We start from the raw sequence: 19762 nt of genomic DNA, 5'->3' as shown, positions 1-19762 counted from the left end.
ACAAAAAGATCATAAGCGTTGGACATGGTTTGAATTAGCATAAATGTAAGAGGACACTTCTCCCACGGGAGTCTGCTTTAACGGCGCATATTTAGGGTCTTTAGGCTGAGCCTTGACATTTGATATTTTGGTCAAGTCCACATTCCCTGTAAGGTTTACCAAACCATAAAATAATGTCCATAGGGAGACAGAAACTATGTGAGTCTTTAGCCGAAATTGTGGCTAAACTCTGGCAGAACACCAGCTGTACAGCAACACCTAGTGTTGTGCTGGAGAAACGCAGCTTGGAAACATTTTAGGCATTTCTGTATTGATTGAAATGTCACATGGTTAAGTTTGTTTAGGAATAAAAAAAAAGTTTAATATGTGAATCTTGTGAACAGCCTGTCTGTTTTTCATAAACTAATAGTTTTCTTCCACTTCATAACCACAAAATGTATTGTATTGCAATGTATTGTATTGCATGATTATCATATTCATATACCATGGTAATTGCATGGGACTCCAAGGTACTTCAAAGAATGTCATGGTACATTATAAAAAAACAAACAAAAACATGGCAATTCCATGATACCATTTAAGTAGTAGCTATGCCAAGCCTGACCTCTGCTGGACAAATGAACTGAATGAATGAGACAGATTAAAGGGTTAGTTCACCCAAAAATTAAAATAATGTCATTTATTACTCACCCTCATGTTGTTCCACACCTGTAAGACCTTCATTAATCTTCAGAACGCAAATTAAGATATTTTAGTTGAAATCCGATGGCTCAGTGAGGCCTCCATAGCCAGCAATGATATTTCCTCTCTCAAAATCCATAAATGTACTAAGAACATATTTAAATCAGTTCATGCGAGTACAGTGGTTCAATATTAATATTATAAAGCGACAAGAATATTTTTGGTGCGCCAAAAAAACAAAATAACGACTTATATAGTGATGCCCGATTTCAAAACAATGCTTCAAGAAGCATCGGAGCATAATGAATCAGCGCATCGAATCAGCGGTTCGGAGCGCCAAAGTCATGTGATTTTCGATACGCTGATTCATAACACTCCGAAGCTTCCTGAAGCAGTGTTTTGAAATCGGCCATCACTAAATAAGTCGTTATTTTGGGGGGGGTTTTGGCGCACCAAAAATATTCTCGTCGCTTTATAATATTAATGTTGAACCACTGTACTCACATGAACTGATTTAAATATGTTTTTAGTACCTTTATGGATCTTGAGAGAGGAAATGTCATTGCTGGCTATGGAGGCCTCACTGAGCCATCGACAAAAATATCTTAATTTGTGTTCTGAAGATTAATGAAGGTCTTACGGGTGTGGAACGGCATGAGGGTGAGTAATAAATTAAATTATTTTCATTTTTGGGTGAACTAACCCTTTAACTTCAAATTAGAAAGCAAAGAAAGATTAGGATATAAAAATAAGTTTATAAGGTACTATATATATTTATTATAGCATTTATATATCAAAATAATTACATATTATGAATTTAAATTCAGTTCATTGTTCATGAACTTGGGCATTTTCTCATTTTCTTATACTTTATCAGCATCCTCATCATCACTGGATATTATAGCCTACGTTTTTGAAATAATAAATAATTATTGTCAAATAACATGTTTGTGCTAAACTTAATGTTTATTATGTAGGCTATATTTAACAACGCTAACAAAATCCATTCATTGTATATCGCGTTAAATAATAACAAAATATTAGCCTGTAATAAACTTTTCAAGCAAACCATTTCACAAAACAGAGGTTTAATGCCTTGTAAGTTAATATATTCTGTTCAAAATTAAATTGACTAGCTATTGTAACCGTAGCTAACCTTTCTGGCGGTATAATCCGGTTTAAATCTTCAGTTTTGTTGGCTGGAACTGGTACAGAAATCTCACTGTCACGTACAAGTTAGTCATTATGTGGTCATAGCTTGGGCAACAATTACAACCTGGTTAGTGTTCAGGTATTTGCGTTGGGGCTTGTTTAGTCACTTCCGTTACGGGCCCTTCCTGTACACACTGGGCTACTATTGTGAAGACTGTGTTGATAATCTTTATAAACCAATATTAATATTCATAAAACAAGCCTTGGCTGTTGAAATCGAACACTGTAACGTCACCGACACGCAATTAACGTAAGCAAGTTAAGCCTTCGCCATTGGAGAGTTTGAGAGATGTGCGGCACAATGCAATTAATATTCATGAGCCTAGCCTTCGTCGTAGTAGGATTCTGGGCGGGGTTTTCTCCAGCTTGCACACCTGGACAGGAGATCTCTTTCACTTTCCAAAAGGAAAATCCTCGGGAACGCATTCAGGTGAGTGAAATAATTTATCTTTTACTCTTATAGATTAATATATAGATTAACTGTTTTCTCTACGCTATTTTTATTGTCTAAAATGAGTTTTAAAGATGCTAAGAGTTTGATATGAAGCTAGATATGAGATATCTATTAAAGAAATATGTTTTATATCATGTTATTTGTGAAAAAATGTCGGATCATATGCGTTTCAAAATATTCTGTACTCTTTCCTTTGGGAAAAGTAAGACATTTAGGCCTTTTTAAGGTAAATCTATAGGCCTACATAGTTCGAGATGATTGAACACTACTATTTTTTCTGCTTGTTTGTAATAGTATATACTTTCACATATGGTTTTATGTGATATTTGCAGCAACTTAGGTACAGCATATATTTTATATAGGGGTATTCAGTTATGTTATGGTTCTTTGTGGATTAAAAAGTTCTTGATCTTCAGATCAGCATATTGTAACAGAGGAAAAGCGAATCCCTCTGAAGTACACAGATGCTTTTATTTACAGTCCATATTTATTTTTTGCATGATCTTCAAATGCAGTCATGAATTGATGAATTTATTGAATTAAATGTCCTAGTTGTTTATATCTGAATTCAAATATCTGTTACACTAGGGAGGTGTAAATTCTTTTCTTTTTTTAATGCTTGTGGACATGTTAACCTGCTCGTTTACCAGGTTTGCCCTGGGGCTTCATAAATAGTTGTCTTGTTAGTTCAGAGAGTTTGTTTTATCTCTAATCTAGCCAAACATCTTACCCTCCCCCACCCTCCTTAGTGATCGTGGACCTGATTTTTAAATAGCAATATTGAGAACTCTAATGCAACTTATAAAAACATTAATGCTTTCCCATCTTAAGTCACCCAAAAAGATCTTTGGGTTGTGTAGTTTACACAGCAGATCTTGACTCTGTGTTTTTGTGCGTAAGACCTGGGCTTTGTTGTTTATTGATGTGCAACCCAACAGACATCAGGATGACGGGTCTGTGTGAGTCGTTCTGTTGTTTTTGCCTGTGGTCTTGTCTCAGCTTGTCAGGAATTTTAAGCTGAAGTCTCTCTTGTTCTTTAATCACATCCCTCCTCCACCCTAGTTCTCCGTCTGTCACTTCCTCTGTGGAGCACGCTTTTAGTAGATGTTCTCATTAGAGACATTGAAGTAATAGTTCACCCAAAAAAATAAACTTCTGTCATCAAGTGTGTACAAGGGTTTTCAATTCAAACTCCAAAAAAGGACAAAACACCATCAAACAATACATATTCCAAGTCTTACGAAGCCATACAACAAAATTGGTGTTTATGATTTAACAAAACATAGATGGAGTACTGTAATGTAAATACTGAAATAATCTATGATTTTGTTTTCAAAGCATTTATTAATCTTTGTCAATGTTACTTATGGTACAGTGTGGTCCCATTGTAGTTAAAGGGTTAGTTCACCTAAAAATGAAAATAATGTCATTAATTACTCACCCTTGTGTCGTTCAGAACACAAATTAACATATTGTTGATGAAATCCGATGGTTCAGTGAGACCTGCATAGACAGCAATGGTACTTCCTCTCTCAAGATCCATAAAGGTACTAAAAACATATTTAAATCAGTTCATGTGAGTTCAGTGGTTCTACCTTAATATTATAAAGCGACAAAAATATTTTTTGTGCGCCAAAAAAACAAAATAATGACTTTTCAACAATATCTAGTGATGGGCTGACTTCAAAACACTGCTTCTGAGCTTTATGAATCTTTTATTTCGAATCATGATTTGGATCTCCTATCAAATTGTTAAACTGCTGAAATCACGTGACTTTGGCGCTCCGATCCACTGATTCGATTCATAAAGCTCTGAAGCAGTGTTTTGAAATCGGCCCATCACTAGATATTGTTAAAAAGTAGTTTTGTTTTTTTGGCGCTCAAAAATATTCTTGTCGCTTTATAATATTAAGATAGAACCACTGAGCTCACATGAACTGATTTAAATATGTTTTTAGTACCTTTATGGACCTTGACAGTTTGAATGGCTTTGCTCTCAATAGAGACTTCACTAAGCCATCAGATTTCATCAAAAATATCTATATTTGTGTTCTTAAGATGAATGAAGGTCTTGGGGTGTAGAACGACATAAGAGTGAGTGAGTAATAAATTACATTATGTTCATTTTTGGGTGAACTAACAGTTTAACATTAGTTAATCCATTAACTAACAATGAGTAATATATTTGTTACAGTATTTATTAGTCTTTCTTTGTTAATGTTAGTTAATAAAAATACAACTGTTCAATGTTAGGTCATGTTAGCTGAGGTTCATCAAATAATATTAATGCTTTAGAAAATGTTGAAATTAACATGAACTAAGATTAATAAATGCTTTATAAGTATTTTTCATTGTTCGTTCATGTCAACTAATGTAGTTAAAATGTTAGTTCACCCAAAAATGAAAATTCTGTCATTTATTACTCACCCTCATGTCGTTCCACACCCGTAAGACCTTCGTTAATCTTCGGAACACAAATTAAGATATTTTAGTTGAAATCCGATGGCTCCGTGAGGCCTCCATAGGGAGCAATGACATTTCCTCTTTCAAGATCCATAAAGGTACTAAAAACATATTTAAATCAGTTCATGTGAGTACAGTGGTTCAATATTAATATTATAAAGCGACGAGAATATTTTTGGAGCACCAAAAAAACAAAATGACGACTTATTTAGTGATGGCCGATTTCAAAACAATGCTTCAGGAAGATTCGGAGCATAATGAATCAGCGTGTCGAATCAGCAGTTCAAAGCGCCAAAGTCACATGATTTCAGCAGTTTGGCGGTTTGACACGCGATCCGAATCATGATTCGATACGCTGATTCATTTATGTTCCGAAGCTTCCCGAAGCATTGTTTTGAAATCGGCCATCACTAAATAAGTCGTTATTTTGTTTTTTTTGGCGCACCAAAAATATTCTCGTCGCTTTATAATATTTATATTGAACCACTGTACTCACATGAACCGATTTAAATATGTTTTTAGTACATTAATGGATCTTGACAGAGGAAGTGTCCATTGCTCCCTATGGAGGCCTCACAGAGCCATCGGATTTCAACTAAAATATCTTAATTTGTGTTCCGAAGATTAACGAGGGTCTTACGGGTGTGGAACGATATGAGGGTGAGTAATACATTTTTTTCATTTTTGGGTGAACCAACCCTTTAACAAATGTTAATTTGTTAACAAATGAGACCTTATTATAAAGTGTTAACAGTTAAGTAAAAAAAAACTTATAGCAAAACGTAAAAACAAACAAAAACTTTTTTTTTTTTTTCAAATCACAAAGCAATTCATATGCTGTTTGGAATGAAGAAAAAAAGTATTGCGACACTGAATCATATTAATAGTCTCCTGGATCAGGCTATATAATGTGTCTGTGGTGGCTGGTAACATTGTGTTTGTCTGTGATTTGATTGCAGGCAGAATCATGGCCACTGCGGCCGAGTACGGACACAACTCCTGGGAACTCACCATCCAGGTGGACCAGCGCGAGGGAGATGAGGGCATGAAGTTTAAATTGCGGGTCAAGGGGGATCTTCACGTCGGGGGTCTCATGCTCAAACTTGTGGAGAAGATCAGTGAGTAGTTTTACAGTTCTCTGTTGAAGAATCAGTATGAGTATGAACACAAATTGGCCACGGCACAAATGTTGAATTGTGAATGGGAATTGATGGGATGACTGGAAGAGGAAATTTACTAAATTATAATTTAGTCACACGTCAGAGGAATTTGATTTACAGTTTAGTGACAGAAAATGCATTTATATTATTATCAGTAATAGTATTTATACTTTGACATATATAATGCATTTCAGTACTTTCAAAACAATTTGACACACTCAATACAGATTTAAATTTTGCCATAAAGATAATTTTATAAAAATATTGGTTATAAAAAGTCAAAATTCATTGACACCTTGAACATTTCATTCAGTTTATTCACTATAGTTTAAAAAAATGATAATAAAATATGACAAGATCTCAGAGTTAAACTGTCAGAAAAAATTAATCTTAATTATGTCAGATAACACTTAAAACATGGTCAGGTCAAAGTGTCTGAATAATTTTTGGTCCCAAATTTTTATCAATTTTACTGGTAGTCCACTGTATGAAGAATTTCTGGGTAAAATATGTCACAGTTTACTTAATCTTATTAAAGTAAATATTGACACCAAAACTGTTTGCTACTTTAATTCAAATTCAGGATTTTCATTTGAATTTAAAAGGGGCAACTCTGAAAAGCTTAAAACATTTTAAAAACACGTCCAAAGCTCTTCAACATAAGAATTGTTTTGTAAGGTTAAAAATAGGTTGAAAATAGCTGCCAGAGTTTATGGGAAACCCCTGTTAAAAAAAGAACAAAGGCTCACATCCCACACAAAATGTATTCTGGATCCCGTTCAAGTGCGGTTCTACAATCCTAAACACTGGTTGAAATGCACAGGTACGCCCATGTTTGCCTTGCATATCTTTGTATAGCCTCATGCTTAGAGCTATTGTTCTTTGACTCAGGTGTTGTTTGCCGACACAGGGTCTGAAGTTCACTGTGTGACTGTGTCAGCCAGAGAGACATTAGCAATACAGACTGTTTTCCTCTACAGACTCATCAGATGACCCATTTGATAATTACTATACTTTGCCATGTAGGTTATTTATTGGAAATGGTCATTCATGAATCCAATCCAGATTATAGTCAACGTAATAGGTGTATTACAGTACTGGCACCCCAGAATTTCTTAAGGAGTGATCACAGGGGCGAGTCAGATGATGATCACTGTGCAGGATGAAGGACATGTGAGTAAAAGAAGAATCATCAAGGTTTATGAATTTGTGGTGTCATCAAACATGTTTGTATTACTCCGTGGCAACTGGTCAGATTTATTTCATGGTTGTAGTTTAAACCACTCCACATAAATAATTTCCTGTTCAGCTCTTTAATAATAATTTCCTCAAAGTCCTATGCTACCGTGTGCAAAGAAAAATTGCAAATAAATGTGCAAATAACAGTATTATTTTAGTACTTATTATAGTTTTAGTAATTTTTTTTTTAAATAAATAATTTATTTTAAGTTAATCTTATAGTTGTATTTTATTTCATTTCAGCTTGATGTCAATGATTTTTAATAGTTTTAGTTAGCAATAGCATTACTCGCAATAAAACTCAACTATAAAAAGTGACCTGTTTAAACTAAAAGATAAATTGCAATGATGTTTTAGGGCTTTAGATCAACTTTTCCGCAAAATACCCAATAATAAGTAAAATAAATCCATATTTGAATTTCCTTTTCAGCCTTTTTATTAAAATATATATAAAGTAAAAAGATGTTTTTTTTGTTTTTTTTTTCATGATTTGTGCATTTAGAAACAAAATGTGAAATGTATTGTCTTAAAGGGATTCCTCCCATGGAATGAAAATTCTGTCATCATTTACTCACCCACACGTAGTTCCAAACCCGTATGAGTTTTTGTTTATGGGATTTTTACTGTTGTGCTCTTTATATGTGTTTGGAGATAAATGCATTGTCTCAGACTCATGTTCTCACAGTATGATGTTCTCTGTGTGTCAGAGGCTCCTCAGGATTGGTCCGATCATGCCATCTGGTGGGAGCAGAAGAGCTGCTGGCTGCTGAAGACTCACTGGACTCTGGATAAGTATGGAGTCCAGGCGAACGCTGACCTCCGCTACACTCCACAACACAAACCCCTCTGTATCCAGCTGCCCAACATGAAGACCATCAGGCTCCCTGTTAGCTTCTCTGGTGTGGTCTTCAGAGCCGTGGTTGAGATCTGCAAAGCACTCAGTAAGAGTCATATTATATTAATATAATTGCATTGCAATCCTATTGCATATTAAATACAATGCTTACATGATACATAATACAGATTTGTGTTATTTTGTGTCATTTAGATACTACATCATCTCCTACAGACACACATTAAAAACAGGCATTTATGATTAACACTTTTGATTGAATCTGATACTAGAACTGGGATTTTTAAAACCAAATTTACACTGCAAATGTGGCACAGAAGTGCTTCTGAAGTGGCAATTAGGTGTCTTTACACAGACTGTTTAATGCTGCTCAGAGGTGGCATAAATGCATTACACAACAATTTTAACTGCATCTTGTTATACTAGGGGCTGAGATGGGTCAGAGCAGGCATAATTTAGTCTGGCTTTTATGCTGCATTGTATCTTTACACAGAATTTTGAGCTGGCACAGAGCAGCCTTAACTCTGCTTTGTAAAGATGCCGCTATACAACTAAACTTGAAACTTAAAAATACACACTTAATACATTTAAAACTAGAACATTTTTTAGAATATTTTATGAATATATTTTTTTATATATTTTCATGGATTTACAAATATTTATTTGTATTTTTTTACATTTCCAGTTAATTAGATTTAAAAAAAAAAAAAAAAGCAGTGTAATTTGTTTTTCTTTCTGAACATTAGTTGATACTAAGTGCTACTATGTGTTTTCTGTCTCTGTTCACAGACATTAGAAGAACTGAAGAACTTTCTCTTCTGAAACCACTAGATGATCCAAAGAAGAAAAAGAAAAAAGAAAAGGGGACAGAATCAGCCATTGATGATATATTAAACATGGACATCACCAGTGGAATGGCAGGAGGTATTTATTTGCTGCAAATGGCCATGAGGATACTGCTTTTTGTGTTTTTTTTTTATTACAATGAAAAAAGCATTAACAAAAACACTTAATCATAATCAAAAACATACAAATATACAAAACAATAAAAAATACATTTGTATAAATATACATTATATGACTGTTAAACATACATAATTTTTTCTTCCAAAAATACATAAATAAATGCCAACTAAATGGAAAAGAAAAAAAAAAGTTAGGTAAATAAAGTACATTTCAGACTAAATAATACACAGTGATAATGTAAGCTTTATGCATTTAGGCTTCCAGATAAAAATCTTATTATAAAATAAACAAAATGTTTATGAATGAGTATTTCCTTTTGTACAAGTTTTAAACACTTTAATATGCTTTTTTATTACTGTAGATTGCTTCTGGATAATTAGCAACAGTTGTGTTTTAAATAAATAATTTACATGGTTACATTTCTACTTTCTACAGGAGCCCTTGGTCTGTACAGTAAAACTATGACTCCGACCTATGACCCGGAGAGCGGCTCTCCTGCATCGTCCACCAGTCTGTGGTTCGGAGACAGTCCCCTGACGGCCAGCCAGCCCAACCTTCCACCGGAGGAACTGGCCAAACTGTACAAGCCTCTTACTATGGAGGACAAAGCAGCCATTAATGCTGGGTAAGAGAAAGACACAGACAGGCAGATTTGCATTACCATTCAAAAGAAGTCTCGTATATTCTGCATTTAGGCTGCATTTATTTGATCAAAATACAGTGAAACAGTAATAATGTGGAAAAATTATTACAATTTAAAAGAATTGTTTTCTATTTTAAAATGTAATTTATTCCTGTGATCAAAGCTGAATTTTCAGCATCATTACTTGCCTTCAGTGTCACATGATCCTTCAGAAATCATTTTAATATGCTGATTTGCTGCTTAAGAAACATTTCTGATTATGTTGAAAACAGTTTAATATTTTGTGGAAACCGATACATTTTAGGATTCTTTGATGAAAAGAAAGTTCAAAAGAACAGCATTTAGTTGAAAATCTTTTGTAGCATTATAAATGTCTTTACTGTCATTTTTGATTTCTTTAATGCATCCTTGCTAAATTTAAAGCATTAATTTCTTTCAGCTTTTGAATGATAGTGTTTGACCCTTGACCTCATGTCTCCAAGAATGGAAAGACGTTCTTCAATGTCTTCATTAATAGATCGTCATACTTCAGTTTGTAACACAGATAGTTTTGTTTCTAAAATCTGATTGGACATTCAATCAAAAGCATTCAGCGCCCATTACAATAGAAACACACCTGTGTTACATTGTTTACTACAATATTACTATTTTTAAATGTATACATTATTTTTACAAATTTATGAACATTTATTTTAGCATATTGTTGTTTCTACTGTTTTATACAAGCTATATTTCACCTCATTCTCAAAAACATCCATTTACTATGGTAAAATCACAGTGGCAGAAGCCTTGACTAACTAATTGCTTTAAAGTTTGCATGAAACGGAAGTTGTGTTAGTCTTTTCTTCCCTCTTGTGATGTTTATGAATTTCTCTAATTAGCAAAAATGTATGACGACACTTGATTTTGTCCATCAGGAATTGATTGGATTATTGTGGTTTGTTATTGGTGGATCTTATGTGAGTGACAGGTTGCCCCGCCCAACAATGTCACTGCAAGAGCAAGGGGAGGTTTTTTTGATGAAAGATTACGAGGCTCATGGATAAATCATTTATAATAAATACTGCAGTATTCCATGAAAAATAAGTCTGTCATGCTAACATATTGCTGTATTTATTGACCAGTTGCATTGCATTCAATGAATTTGTGAATTTTAACTGAGAAGTTGCTCTGCAGGTGGCTGGATTCCTCTCGCTCACTGATGGAACAGGGAATTCAGGAAAACGACAGACTCCTGCTGCGATTCAAGTACCACTGCTTCTTTGACCTCAACCCAAAGGTGAGAGACCAACTATTACTTGAAATGATAGCACATTAAATTAAAGAGGACCTATTATGATTTTTTTACATTTTCAACTTTCTTTAGTGTGTAATGTTGCTGTTTGAGCATGAAAAAGTTCTGCAAAGTTACAAAGCCCAAAGTCACTCCAAAGGGAGTTATTCTCTGAGTTATATCAGTGAGCGCTGATAAACTGTCACTTCCTGATAAACTGGCACTAAATATCACTAAGAAAAATGGAAGTTGCTGCAGTAGAAGCCAATGTATAGAATAATTTTTGTATATAATACATTTCTTGCGCCTCAGCGCACAGACAAAACCCAATCTATCTTGCATTCAGATGCCTGGTATTTGTGAACGCAATCATGTGAGGTGCTTCTGGGAGGGAATTATACTGAAGCACTTTAACGACAGACTTTGCTCGTGCACTACAAAATGACCAAAACAGCATTTCAGATACTGTGCAACGAGATCGGTCCGCTGGTTGGTCCAGTTATGCCGTGCCATCGCAAAGAAAAACCTATTCTAGTAGACTCCACAAACAAAAGCAAGACATTGTGAAAGGCATAATACAGCCTCTTTAAAATGTGACTCAAATGTTTATGGATGACAACGTTAGATGGGCCGATATGTCTAAGCTAGCAATGGTCTTTTTCTTCTCGTAGTATGATGCTGTGAGAATCACACAGTTGTATGAACAGGCCCGATGGGCCATACTGCTGGAAGAGATCGACTGCACTGAAGAAGAGATGATCATGTTTGCATCCCTGCAGGTACAGGACTCCTGTTCTCAGTTCCCCAGCTAACAGGGAACATTCTCAGAACTTTGGCTAACATTCTGGCAAGGTTCTCTCAAAGTAGAACATACATTCAGAGTTATCTGTTATTTAAAAATGTTCTCAAAATCTTGGCACAAAAATGGTATTATACATCATTCATTGAACACTTTTTTCATTGATTCTACTTGTTTCAGAATATTCAGAGAACATTCAAAAGTAACATTCTAATAATCTTTGAAAAATGGAATGTTACATTAAAGGGTTAGTTCACCCAAAAATGATAAATAATGTCATTCATTACTCACCCTTCGTTAATCTTCAGAACACAAATTAAGATATTTTTGTTGAAATCCGATGACTCAGTGAGGCCTGCATAGCCAGCAATGACATTTCCTCTCTCAAGATCCAGAAATCAGTTCATGTGAGTACAGTGGTTCAATATTAATATTATAAAGTGATGAGAATATTTTTGGTGCGCCAAAAAAACCCAAAATAACAACTTATATAGTGATGGCCGATTTCAAAACACTGCTTCAGGAGCTTCGGAGCATAATGAATCAGCGTGTCGAATCAGCGGTTCGGAGCGCTAAAGTCATGTGATTTCAGCAGTTTGGCGGTTTGACACACAATCCGAATCATGATTCGACACTGAAGAATCATAACACTCCGAAGTTTCCTGAAGCAGTGTTTTGAAATCGGCCATCACTAAGTAAGTCGTTTTTTGGCGCACCAAAAGTATTCTTGTCGTTTTATAATATTAATATTGAACCACTGTACTCACATGAACTGATTTAAAAAAAATTTTAGTACATTAATGGATCTTGAGAGAGGAAATGAAATTTAAAAAAACAAATCAAATATAACGTTTCCATATCTAAATGAGAATGTTAGCAAAATGTTTTTAGACAGTTTTTGTTAGCTGGGTCATTTCTGTTCATTGTTTTATTTCAGATTTATTTTCAGAGTTCCAGAGATAGGTTTAGTTATTGTTAACTATAATAAAACTGATTGGATCGCCTGACAAGTATGCACTAACATATATAGTAGTATCCAGTGTCATGACGTCTCAAATGGTTTTGAGTTACGGTCAATTTTTTAGTGCCATGCCGTTCTTTCTTTTTAGCCTGAGGCTATGAGATAACTTACTTTGAGGACAAAAGAGTGGACGTTACATTCCACAACACAAGATAGAGTTCAGTTACACAGTGAGATAAAGTATAGGTGAACATGGCACTAACAAAATCTCTATCTGCAGATAGTCAGACATGCACTGAGGTTTTGTGCTGGTATGTATAACATATCTTATGTGAGATGGGAAATCTGGCTAACTGTGCCACTGTGGGCTCAGACAGTAATTTAGGAGGGAAAATCTGTTTTGAATGCAGGATGATGGGATACATGCCTGAACAAAGAAAAAAAGAATATCAGATGACAGGATAATGCATTGCACAGATATTTTCCCACCTTTTTTGCACATTACTTGTTGCTAAAAGGATTTATTCAAAGTCCTGCCTCATGCAGTGTTATGTGCATTGAAACCTACAAGGGTTTTTGGAGGTTAGCATGTAAAGTTTATAATCTACTTCATTAGTTATTCACTGAGAACTCTCATTTAGTTTTAACCATATTCAAAGGTGAAATGTATAATTTGTCAGTGTCTTCTGAGTATTGAACTCTGTTTCTGACTAACCAAAATGAATTATGCATGCAGTTGTTTTTGCAATGCATCTAAAACACTTGAATCTTTTCTAGTATCACATCTGTAAACTGACCTTGTCAACGGAGCCACTGACCAATTTCAGTGAACCAGAGATTGATGAAGTTGAGGCTGCGCTCTCAAACCTAGAATCCACCCTGGAAGGACGGAACGCTGATAAAATCCTGGTATCTGTGATTTTTATGATATTATGATTAGATTTTCTTCATAAGGATGTTGGCTTTACAACAATACTTATATCAAAATAATATCCAGCCTGTTTGTTTTTTTGTTTTGTTTTGTTTTTCTCCAGCTGTTTGACAGATGATTGTGCTTTAATTTTTGATAAAGACTGATATTAGGTTGATCTGGAATCAATCTGGCTGATATTTAAGCTAGTTTATAATATAAATTTGGGGTCAGATTTTTTTTTTAAAGAAATGAAAACATTTATTCAGCAAGGATGCATTAACTGATCAAAAAGTGACAGTAAACACATTTATGGTACAAAAAGGTTTTGATATTAAATAAATGCAGTTTTTTTACTTTCTATTCATCAAAGAATCCTGAAAAAAAAATGATCATGGTTTCCACAAAAATACGAAGCACCACAACTGTTTTCAACATGTTTCTTGAGCAGCAAATCAGCATATTAGAATGATTTCTGAAGGATCATGTGACACTGAAGACTAGAGTAATGATTCTGAAAATTCAGCTTTGATCACAGGAATAAATTACATTTTAAAATATATTTAAAACAGTTGTTTTTAATTGTAATAATATGTCATAATATACTGGTTTTTTTTATCAGCCTTCTTTCAAGACTTTTTTCAAAAACTTTACCAGCCCCAAACATTTGAATGGTAGTGTATGAATATTAACTTTTCATTTCATGCTTTTCTTTCCAGGAAGATATCACTGATATTCCAAAGCTGGAAGATAAACTTAAACTGTTAAGGTGAGTTTAAGTTTATAAAAATTATTTAAGGAAAAATAAATCAACTTACTATTTTAGTATAAAAGTGTATCTTGTTACAGATTTTTCTTTTAAAGCAAAGCAAATTATTAACAGATTATTGTTTGAGGAAAAACATGGTTGTGTAAAACAAGACTATCCCGTCTGCAATAAGACAAACTATACAGTGCATATTTACTTATCTGTTCGTTTCTTTGCTCTACAGGCCCAAACGATTGACGTTAAAGCCATATAAGGAGTACTGGTTTGTTTTTAGGGACACCACCATTTCTTATTTCAAAAACAAAGAGTCTGCCAATAAAGAGCCCATCGAGCAGCTCCATCTACGAGGTGAGCGACCAATCAGAGAGAAGATCATTCATTTTAATAAAGCCAATGCATCAGCGGGATAATGCATATCATTAATTGTACAGGATGTGAGGTCATTCCTGATGTCAACGTCACCGAGAGGAAGTTCGGCCTTAAGCTGTTATTGCCAGCAGCTGACGGAATGAATGAGATTTATATTCGCTGTGACAATGTGAGTTTTATATTTGTATTTTATATGCAGATTGAGGTACGCGTGTGATTTTTATAAAGTGAACGTAAGAAAAACGGTAATTAATGTTATTAATATTTCATGATGAACATTTACTGAACTGAAGAAAATTAGGTTACTTGATTATCGTTGTTCCTCCTCAAATGTGAGTTACATATTCTCACTATAAAAGACTGATGATACAAAACATAAAACATAGGCAAACATTTTTATTTAATATTTTGTCTAAATGTTCAATAAACTGCTTTATATCTGGAGTCAGTCTGGCTGATATTAAAGCTAGTATATTACTGTTCAAAAGTTTGGGGTCAGTAAAATTTTTTAAAGAAAATAAAACTTTTATTCAGCAAGGATGCATCATGTGACAGTAAACACATTTATGGTACAAACGGTTTTGATATCATATAAATGTTGTTTTTTACTTTCTATTGATCATTCCTTAAAAATCCTTAAAAAATTTATTATGCCTTCCACAAAAATATTAAGCAGCACAACCGTTTTCAACATTGATAATATTAAGAAATATTTCTTGAGCAGCAGATCAGCATATTAGATTGATTTCTGAAGGATCATGTGACACTGAAGACTGGAGTAATGATGCTGAAAATTCAGCTTTGCATCACAGGAATAAATTACATTTTAAAATATATTCAAAGAGAAAACAGTCCTTTTACATTTTAGTAATATTTCATAATTCTATTCATATAAAGGTTCAATAAATTACTTAAAAATTGATTTTTCTGATTATTTCATATGTCAGGCTTTACAGGGTTAAATTACAATCAGAAGCTTCATGAGTGCTTAAATTTGAGGAGTTTGCATTTATTCGTTTCTTTTGCCAAAAACAAATGAAAACAGGAGACGCAGTACGCCAAGTGGAAAGCTGCCTGTATTTTGGCCTCTAAAGGAAAGACGATGGCTTACAGCTCATACCGCACCGAGGTGAAGAACATCCAGTCTTTCCTGCAGATGAAGAGTCTAGCGCCCCCTACTGGCCAGGCAGCACCTGACGTAGAGTCCATGGAGATGAACGCCGAGTGCTTCGTTTCTCCCCGATATGCAAAGAAGTACAAGACCAAACAGGTGAAATCACAATCTCGACACGGAGAATGAACAGGATTTGGCTTGTTTTCATTATGCCATGACATCATTGGCTATCTGAGATCTGTTACAATAATAGCAAAATTTCTTCTTTTAGCTGACCACACGAATCTTGGAGGCCCTTCACAATATTTCCCACCTTTCCCTCATGGAGGCTAAAATGCGTTTTATCCAAGCCTGGCAGTCCCTGCCCGAATTTGGCATCAAGTACTATATCGTCAGGTAATTTTGTTGAACAACACATTGATTTGTGCCATGTAATTTTAGGGACATACTAAGCCTGAATATGGTTTTGAGCCCTTCAAACATGAATTATGATTAAGACTGTAGTTTTCCTTGAAGTTGTGCTTTTTAGAGTTCAGTTTTTCAAAAAGTTAAATACAGATATTTCACAGCTGTTTGTACAAATTATATAGTCACTGAACCATTCAAACTCGTGCTGAATATGACGTTGTTGTTGTTGTTGTTGTTGTTGTTGTTGTTATCTTTTTACATTAATCAGACATAAAATTTCCAGTGCTATATCATACGGAAGAGGATTAGGGCCAAGCAATAATAAAAAATAAAACCATCTCGAGATTAAAATTGTTAAATTTCGAGAAAAAAGTCGAGATAAAATGTTGAGAATAAACTCGTTAAATTTCGAGAAAAAAGTCGAGATAAAATGTTGAGAATAAAGTCATTAAATTATGAGAAAAAAGTCGTTAAATTTCGAGAAAAAAGTCTAGATAAAATGTTGAGAATAAACTCGTTAAATTACGAGAAAAAACTCGTTAAATTTCAAGAAAAAAGTCGAGATAAAATGTTGAGAATAAACTCATTAAATTACGAGAAAAAACTTGTTAAATTTCGAGATAAAATGTTGAGAATAAACTCGTTAAATTACGAGAAAAAACTTGTTAAATTTCGAGAAAAAAGTCGAGATAAAATGTTGAGAATAAACTCATTAAATTACGAGAAAAAACTTGTTAAATTTCGAGATAAAATGTTGAGAATAAACTCGTTAAATTACGAGAAAAAACTTGTTAAATTTCGAGAAAAAAGTCGAGATAAAATGTTGAGAATAAACTCGTTAAATTACGAGAAAAAACTTGTTAAATTTCGAGAAAAAAGTCGAGATAAAATGTTGAGAATAAAGTCATTAAATTATGAGAAAAAAGTCGTTAAATTTCGAGAAAAAAGTCGAGATAAAATGTTGAGAATAAACTCGTTAAATTACGAGAAAAAAGTCGAGATAAAATTTTGAGAATAAAGTCATTAAATTATGAGAAAAAAGTCATTAAATTACAAGAACAAATTCGTTAAATTATGAGAAAAATGTCGTTACATTTCAAGAAAAAAGTTGAGATAAAATGTTGAGAATAAAGTCATTAAATTACAAGAAAAAACTCGTTAAATTTTGAGGAAAAAAGTCTAGATAAAATGTTGAGAATAAACTCATTAAATTATGACTTTATTCTCAACATTTTATCTCGACTTTTTTCTCGAAATTTAACGAGTTTTTTTCTCGGAATTTAACAACTTTAATCTCGAGATGGTTTTAATTTTTTATTATTGCTCTTCCGTAATCCTCTTCCGTAATATCAATAAATTTTGCTGAACAACATGAGTTTTTTGACTGGTATTCCTCAAATATGATTCAAATTTTATGATTCTTTGAAGTTATGTACTGTGCTTTTTACAGTTCAATTTAAAAAAAAAAAGTTCAAAATGTCCAAGTTCATTTGGCTTGTTTTTGAAAAAAAAAAAATAAATAAATAAAATAAAATTGGCATTTAATAGTGTTTTCATTCCCTTTAAAGGTTCAATTTCAGTTGTAATTTTCAATTTCATAATCAAGCACTGGTGCATGAAATTGAATATACTGTAAAATTCTGTTTGAACAAACTATATAGTCACTGAATCATTCAAACACATGCTAAAGATGATTTTTGTCATTAACTACAAATTGAATTGTGCCTGGTATTACTCAAGTCTGAGTCTGACTGGTTTTTAGAGCCTTTCAACCATGAAATAAGATTAAAATCATTTCACTTTATCTTTTTCGTGCCACAGATTCAGAGGGAGCAAGAAAGATGAGCTCCTGGGAATTTCCTCCAACAGGCTGATCCGCATAGACATGTCGACTGGTTTGCCGGTGACCACCTGGAGGTTCTCCAGCATGAAGCAATGGAACGTCAACTGGGAGATTAAACAGGTGAATAAACTGCTTTAAACAATCTCTGTAACCCGTGTGGCTGGTGCAAAGATGACTTTTGAGTGTGTTCATGTGTGTTGCAGGTGACCATTGAGTTTGACCAGAGTGTGTCCATTGCGTTCTCCTGCCAGAGCTGCGACTGTAAAGTGGTTCACGAGTATATCGGAGGATACATTTTCCTTTCAACGCGCTCAAAAGACCAGAACGAAACATTAGATGAAGAACTCTTCCACAAACTCACGGGAGGACAAGACTGACCTCAAATCAACACGTCAGGACTCTGACATGGCCCTTAGTGTTGCATTTGTATAGTTTTTTTTTTTTTTAAATCTGCTTAAGTTGTTTTATATTTGTATTAAGGCACACACAAGCCTTGTGCTCAAAACGGAAAATAAACCAGATTATTCAATGTATATTTTGGATCTGATACAATACATTTGCTGACTCTTGACATCTCTATGAGTTGTTTTTGCATCTGAACAATATACAAAATTTACAGTGCATATATCCATACAAGAATTTGTGTGATAGGGATACAGTACGGTAGGGGTTTGAATTTGAATTGTAGGTTTCTTTGAATTGTGTACTAACAAAGTGCTTTCTACATTTTTTTGAATGTTTGAATGTTAAATGAGTTTACATTAAATGCATCACCAAAATATCTAGGTGCTTATGGCTTGTTTTCTGGATAAATAAATACATTTGCAATTTAATTGTTACTTTTAAGTTTACATTTTGTTAAATGTGATTTTATTTTCATTATATTGACTGGAAAATCTTAAAATAGTCTAAATAAATCTTCACTTCCATTATGAGGTCCAATTTTGACTTTTGTCTGAATTTCATAATCAAGTACTGATAATTTATATACTGATAATTTTCAGCTGTTATATTTATTTTGGTACAAACTATACAGTCAAACGTTTTTTATAAATTAGATATAAAATTGGCCTTTAGTTTGGAAAAACAGAACCAAATGTGATCCAACTGTATATAATACATACTATACATATACAGTAATTGCAATGCATGCGCTATTACAATGGAAACCATAATAGCCCATAAAATAAATTAGATTTTTATCCTTGCATGAAAAAATACTATAGTATTTATTAAAGTAAATTGTATATTGTAGTATTTACAACACTTAGTTTATGAATGCTACAGCATACTGTAGTATTAACTATAGTGAACTGATGAACTGTAATATATACTGTGGTATACTTTAGTTTTTACTACAGTAAACTGTTTTGTAGTAAAATATACCCTCTAGTAAAAAAACTTAGTACAGTATTGCGTAAAGTAATTTGACTATATTATTATAGTTATTACCACCACAACAACTATAGATTTACCACAAAAAAAAAAATAATAATAATAATTCAAGCACTTTACTGTATGGTTCAAAAACACTATTTTCAATCGCTGTGTCAAGATAATTCCATGATATGGTCATTGTACGTGTCGAGGACAACCATGGTAGTTTTTATAAGTATAAACCTAATGTGAGGTTTGTTCACTTAAA

General features: G+C 33.6%; 2 protein-coding genes across 4 annotated transcripts in view; one reads left to right on the top strand and one right to left on the bottom strand.

Moving 5' to 3' along the window:
• The window catches only part of bmp2b (bone morphogenetic protein 2b), a 37162-nt gene extending 35256 nt beyond the window's left edge, over positions 1-1906 (bottom strand). Inside the window, exon 1 of one of the 2 annotated variants that reach the window (XM_067383232.1) lies at positions 1838-1906. The gene's annotated coding sequence lies outside the window, so the exon portion shown is untranslated. The remainder of the gene's footprint in view (positions 1-1837) is intronic. The other variant, XM_067383233.1, reaches the window with a different exon arrangement.
• A 229-nt stretch (positions 1907-2135) lies between these two features.
• Positions 2136-19047, top strand: fermt1 (FERM domain containing kindlin 1). Of its 2 annotated transcripts, XM_067383228.1 has the most exons (15): positions 2136-2323; positions 5770-5928; positions 7917-8150; positions 8852-8986; positions 9464-9653; positions 10848-10950; positions 11616-11723; positions 13482-13613; positions 14334-14383; positions 14607-14731; positions 14815-14921; positions 15798-16022; positions 16138-16262; positions 18096-18237; positions 18321-19047. In XM_067383228.1, exons 2-15 carry the CDS (start codon positions 5778-5780, stop codon positions 18492-18494), a joined length of 2001 nt encoding a protein of 666 aa, XP_067239329.1. In that variant the 5' UTR covers positions 2136-2323; positions 5770-5777; the 3' UTR covers positions 18495-19047. The 2 variants fall into 2 exon arrangements, with proteins under 2 accessions (XP_067239329.1, XP_067239330.1); XM_067383229.1 differs by lacking the exons at positions 2136-2323; positions 5770-5928 and adding an exon at positions 5976-7143.
• The last annotated feature ends 715 nt before the right edge of the window (positions 19048-19762 follow it).

The sequence above is a fragment of the Chanodichthys erythropterus genome, chromosome 4 (genome assembly GCF_024489055.1).
Source record: "Chanodichthys erythropterus isolate Z2021 chromosome 4, ASM2448905v1, whole genome shotgun sequence".
Taxonomy (NCBI): domain Eukaryota; kingdom Metazoa; phylum Chordata; class Actinopteri; order Cypriniformes; family Xenocyprididae; genus Chanodichthys; species Chanodichthys erythropterus.
The sequence above is the reverse complement of the archived record's forward strand: the minus strand, read 5'-3'. Positions and strand labels throughout refer to the sequence as shown.

What these genes read in the sequence shown, in the direction of transcription:
- fermt1 (XM_067383228.1), top strand. Translation starts at nt 5,778, where the DNA reads ATGGCCACTGCGGCCGAGTACGGACACAACTCCTGGGAACTCACCATC. An exon ending in CACCAGTGGAATGGCAGGAG is followed by an intron (nt 8,987 to 9,463) that starts GTATTTATTTGC and finishes TACTTTCTACAG; the next exon opens with GAGCCCTTGGTCTGTACAGT. An exon ending in GATAAACTTAAACTGTTAAG is followed by an intron (nt 14,384 to 14,606) that starts GTGAGTTTAAGT and finishes TTTGCTCTACAG; the next exon opens with GCCCAAACGATTGACGTTAA.